Raw genomic sequence first — 5,248 nt, forward strand, 5'->3', positions numbered from 1 at the left:
TAGAAATGGAGGGCACATTTGGGGGAGGCCTGTGATGTGGCAGGAAAGGGGACACCCCTGTTTGGGTTTTTCCCTCGAGTATGTGGCAGGGAGGGAGGCAGCTGGCTGTGTGGAGGAGCGGGTCTGTCTCTGCTCCTTGAGAGGTGGCTCTGCACTTCAGGCCCTGATACAGTGTCAGGGAGGGGTCCTTCCCTCCCCAGGCCTGGGTGGCCCAGGATTCAGGGCTTTCTCATGCCAATCCTCACTCTTCCCTTTGCAGTGACCAGGCTGCCTTCTTGCATGTGACCATGGAGGAACCGCAGTCGGATCTCAGCGTGGAGCTCCCTCTGAGTCAGGAGACGTTTTCAGACTTATGGAGTCTGTGAGTGGTTCTCAGGGGAAGGGCAGAAGGCCCCAGCAAAGCAGGGTCATGTCCCTACCCTGGACTCCCCTGCCCCTTAGCAGAGGCCCTTTGAAATCAAAACCTCACTTGCTGATTTCGTTATCTTGTCTTTCAGGCTCCCTGGACAGGACCTTCTGGTAAGGGGGAGAGTCGGGGCGGGTCTGTGGGCTGCTGAGCTGGTGCTGGCCCTCTGACGCGTGCTTTGCCCATCCACAGTCCTCCTCGATGCCCCCGCCAGCGCAGGATCTGATGCTGCCCACGGAAGACTGGTTCAATGAAGACCCAGATGAGGCTCTCAGGATGGCGACGGCCCCTGTCCCCACCGTTCCCACAGCAGCCGCCTCTGCACCGGCCACCTCCTGGCCCCTGTCGTCCTCTGTCCCTTCTGAAAAGACCTACCACGGCAGCTTTAATTTCCGTCTGGGCTTCTTGCATTCTGGGACAGCCAAGTCTGTCACCTGCACGGTCAGTGGCCCTGGGGCTGGCTTCCACGCGACCTTTCAGTGCCTAGCTGTATCCCTCTGGCTTTTGCTGTTCAGAACAAAGATTTCTCTTCAGTCTTTAGCTTCTTCTCTGGCTTCTTCTGTTTTACACATGTGGTCTGAAGCCTCAGCCTCTGTCCCGAAGTTGAATTTTCTCCCTTGACCTTGGGCTTTCATGCTTCCCATCCTCAGCCCCTCTCCTGGGGGCATGGAATGTTCTTTCTTTTCCTTCGCTCACATTCCTTCCTTGGCTTTGGAAACCAGGGGTCGGCCACAGCCCTGTCACACCCTCCCCACAGGGTATGGCTTCCAGAAGGTGTTTATTTGACCCTCATTTTCTCATTTATTTGTTCACTTATCCCTGACTTCAGATTCTCTCTCCACCTTCTACAGTATTCCCCGGACCTCAACAAGCTGTTTTGCCAGCTAGCAAAGACCTGCCCCGTGCAGCTGTGGGTGGACTCGGCGCCCCCGCCCGGCACCCGTGTCCGGGCCATGGCCATCTACAAGCAGTCACAATACGTGACAGAGGTCGTGAGACGCTGCCCCCACCACGAGCGCTGCTCTGACAGCGATGGTGAGCAGTCGGGGGCTAGAGGTGGGACAGAGCTGGCTGCCCCAGGGCGCCCAGGCTCCCCAGGCTCCTGATGGTTCCCGACTGCTCTCAGGTCTGGCCCCGCCTCAGCATCTTATCCGGGTGGAAGGAAACCTGCACGCGGAGTATTCGGATGACAGAAACACTTTCCGACACAGTGTGGTAGTGCCCTACGAGCCGCCCGAGGTTTGTTGGTGTCTGGGGTCTCTGGGAGAAGGGGCTGGAGAACATTGCCGGTGGCCCACAGGTGGGAGGTAGGGTCTTGATTCTGCTTCTTCGCAGCCCTGTGGGGTTTACGGAACACTTGGGGTATTCCCATCCCATAGCTGGAGCAACTGGAGCCGACAAAGGCTAATGGGCATCCCTGGTTGCTGCCCTGAGCTGCCCGGCCTCACTGTGGCCTGCCTACTCCCTCAGGTCGGCTCTGACTGCACCACCATCCACTACAACTACATGTGCAACAGCTCCTGCATGGGCGGCATGAACCGGCGCCCCATCCTCACTATTATCACGCTGGAGGACTCCAGGTAGGGGGCCCCACGCCACCCTTGGCGTTGGCATGCCCATCCCTAACCTCTGCCAGTCTCTGACCTCTGGCCCCTGGCCTTTCCCCCTTTCTCCCTCATCATCATCATCATTATTATTTTATTAAAGAACTTTTTTTAATGGGGTCAGCAGGTGGCTTGGTGGTGGGAGGGCACTGGATTCCCACATGGGCAACTGCAGTTCAAGCCCTGGACCTGGCGGCTTACTTTCTCTCTCTCACTCTGTCCTTCTTTCGTCAAATTAAAAAATAAATTGTTTTAATTTAACTTTAGTTAGTTAGTTATTTCTTTTAATTTGACCAGAGAGAGAGAAGAGAGAAACTGGGAAAGAAAGCCACCAGGTCCAGGACTTGAGCCATGGTTGACCATGTGGGAGTCCAGCGCCCTTAACCACCATGCCACCTGCCAGCCCCTCCCTTATTATTATTATTATCATCATTTGTTATTACTTTAAAGACATATTTAATTCAATTTTATTTTATTTATTTACTTTTTTTTTTTTAATTTGACCAGAGAGAGAAAGAGCGAGATAAAGTGAGGAAGCAAGCCACAAGATCCAGGACTCAAACCGTGATCAGCCCTGTGGAAGTCCAGTGCCCCAACCACCACACCACCTGCAAGCCCCATTATTTTGTTTTTTATTAGAGATTTTTGCCTTAGGGCACATGTACACAGCAGAGACAGACACAGAGAGAGGGAAAGTGAGAAATCCCCGCTCCCCAACGGCGGGGGTGAAGTGGCCACACTGCAATCCCTTATCCATCGCCTCCTAGAATCTCAGGCACATACGCACATGTGCCTGGCGTGATTTTTTTTTTTTTTCTATAGGGTGCATGCGCTCTCCAGAAAGATAGAAAGAAACAGAGAGGCAGAAAGCAAGAAATCACCCCCCAGGGGTGATGGCCATGCTGCCATCCCTTCTCCTCCATTCTCCTCTCGGGATCTTGGGCACACATGCACACACGCCCGGCGTGAGTTTAAGCCACCAAGTCCAGGACTCGAACCGTGGTAGACTATATAGGAGCCCAGCAACGTAGCCATTATGCCACCTGCTGATCTCCCCCCTCCCCCGATTATTTTTTAAAAGTTTATACCATGAGTGAGAGAGAGAGAAGCAGAGAGAAAGCATCTCTGCTAGGGTCTTGACACTGCAGTCCATGCCAAGCCTCAGCCATCTCAGACCATGGGTACACATGCCTCGCATACTCAAGGAGGTCTTCAGATTCAAACCAGCAGCACTCCCATGAGGGTCTGCCTTGCAGAGCATCACTTTTATCCCTGCACCATTGTCCAGCCCACGCCCTCACCCCATCCCCACATGTGGATGTCCTCTACTGCTCCTTCTTTTCTTCTCTCTGGCTTCAAGGACCTCCTGCAGCTGCTCAGAGAAGCTTAGAGCCGGAGCTTAAGCTCTAAATAGGACAAGAGTGGATGGGAGGAGGTGGGCCTGACTTCCTTACTGCCTCCTGCTTCTCTTATCCCGGGCAGTGGGAAGCTGCTAGGACGGAACAGCTTCGAGGTACGCATTTGTGCCTGTCCTGGAAGAGACCGACGCACAGAGGAAGAAAATTTCCGCAAGAAAGGGGAGTCTTGTCCCAAGCTGCCCACTGGGAGCATTAAGCGAGGTAAGCAAGCAGGACACGCCAAAGAGGCAGCAAGGGTACAGTTCTCCCTCCAAGTCTCCCTTCTCTCACCTCCTCGCTTCTTTTCCAGCACTGCCGACTGGTTCCAGCTCTTCTCCACAGCCAAAGAAGAAACCACTGGATGAAGAGTATTTCACCCTTCAGGTACCGTGTCTGCGAGAGACAGAGCACGTCTCTTGTATATACTAAGTGGGATCAAATAAGGAAGGGAAAGATTAAGTGTAGGGACCGTGAGGTTAGGCCCAGGTTTTGTAACCATTCTTTCCTCTGTTCATAGCTCTGACTCTTAAAAAGCTAATATTACCAGGCCAGCCAATGGCATAGTGGTTAGGGCATCTGGATCCCACAGAGCCGACTGCATGGTTCAAGTCCCAGACCCAGCAACTTGAAGAACACACCAGGCACGTGTGTGTACGTGCCCATCCTCCCTGGGGCGTGCTTTCTCACTTTCGCTCTTTCTCTCTCTCTGGAGAATGCAAGCACCCTATAGCAAATTTAAAAAAAAAAAAAAGGTTATTATCATCAGGTTAAAAGTTTCAAGTCTTGAATTCAAAATGCTATTTTCTTTTTTCTTCTCTTTTTTTTTTTTTTTGGTGAGGTTTTTGCTATAGGGCGTGTGTGCTCGCCAGAAAGACAGAGAGAGACAGAGAGACAGGACGTGAGAAATCACTCCCCCAGGGGGGATGGTCACGCCGCAATCCCTTCTCCTCCGTTCTCCTCTCGGGATCTTGGGCACGCACGCATACACACCTGGTGTGAGTTTAAGCCACCAGGTCTGGGACTCAAACCGCATTGACTACATGGGAGTCCAGCGACATAGCAATTACGCTAACTGCTGGTCCCAAAATGCTGTTTTCTTCTTGACTGCTTTGCCTACAATTAGGGCATTTGGTTATCAGGGCACAGGGGTGCCTTAGAGACAAGGGCTCCTGATTGTGCCTCACTGACTTCAGAACACCAGCCCGTACCATAATGTGCATTTTAACAGGCAGATGGTGTAATGGTAATGGCTGTGTCACTGGACTGGACTCCCACATGGTCGACTGGTTTGAGTTCTGAATCTGGTGGCTTGAAACTCATGCAGGCACATGTGTGTGTGCCCAAAACCCTATGAGGAGAATGAAAGAGAAGGGATTGTGGCATGGCTGTCCCCTGTTGGGTAATTTCTCATTTTCTGTCTCTCTGTCTCTCTCTGTCTCTGGCAAGCACACACATACTATATAGCAAAAACCTCTCTAAAAAAAAATAATTTTTTTAAAAATGATAATAATGAAAAGCAAGGGGCCAGCAGGTGGCATGCTGGTAAGGGCACTGGACTCCCACATAGCTGATTGTGGTTTGAGTCCCAGACCTGGAGTCTTGCTCTCTCACTTTCTCTTTCTCTCTCTCTGTCGTTCTGTCCCTCTCTGGTCAAATTTAAATAAATAAAGTTAAATAAAATGATTCTTAAATAAATAAAAAGCAAATTAAGAGAGTGTGAACATGATCCACGACTTTGCTTCCTACTTCATTCTCTTTTTCCTCCCCTGCTGCAGATTCGTGGGCGTGAACGCTTCGAGATGCTGCGAGAAATTAATGAGGCCTTGGAACTCAAGGATGCC

General features: G+C 51.7%; 1 protein-coding gene across 1 annotated transcript in view; it reads left to right on the forward strand.

Moving 5' to 3' along the window:
* Positions 1-285: 285 nt before the first annotated feature.
* The window catches only part of TP53 (tumor protein p53), a gene marked incomplete in the record, with an annotated part of 6,951 nt that continues 1,988 nt past the window's right edge, over positions 286-5,248 (forward strand). Inside the window, 7 exon segments of the mRNA NM_001287369.1 lie at positions 286-359; positions 1,258-1,441; positions 1,533-1,645; positions 1,877-1,986; positions 3,493-3,629; positions 3,718-3,791; positions 5,183-5,248. Of these exon segments, the coding sequence (NP_001274298.1) occupies positions 288-359; positions 1,258-1,441; positions 1,533-1,645; positions 1,877-1,986; positions 3,493-3,629; positions 3,718-3,791; positions 5,183-5,248 (756 nt within the window).

This window comes from Tupaia chinensis, unplaced genomic scaffold (assembly GCF_000334495.1).
Source record: "Tupaia chinensis unplaced genomic scaffold, TupChi_1.0 Scaffold000330_1, whole genome shotgun sequence".
In the NCBI taxonomy this organism is placed as follows: Eukaryota; Metazoa; Chordata; class Mammalia; order Scandentia; family Tupaiidae; genus Tupaia; species Tupaia belangeri.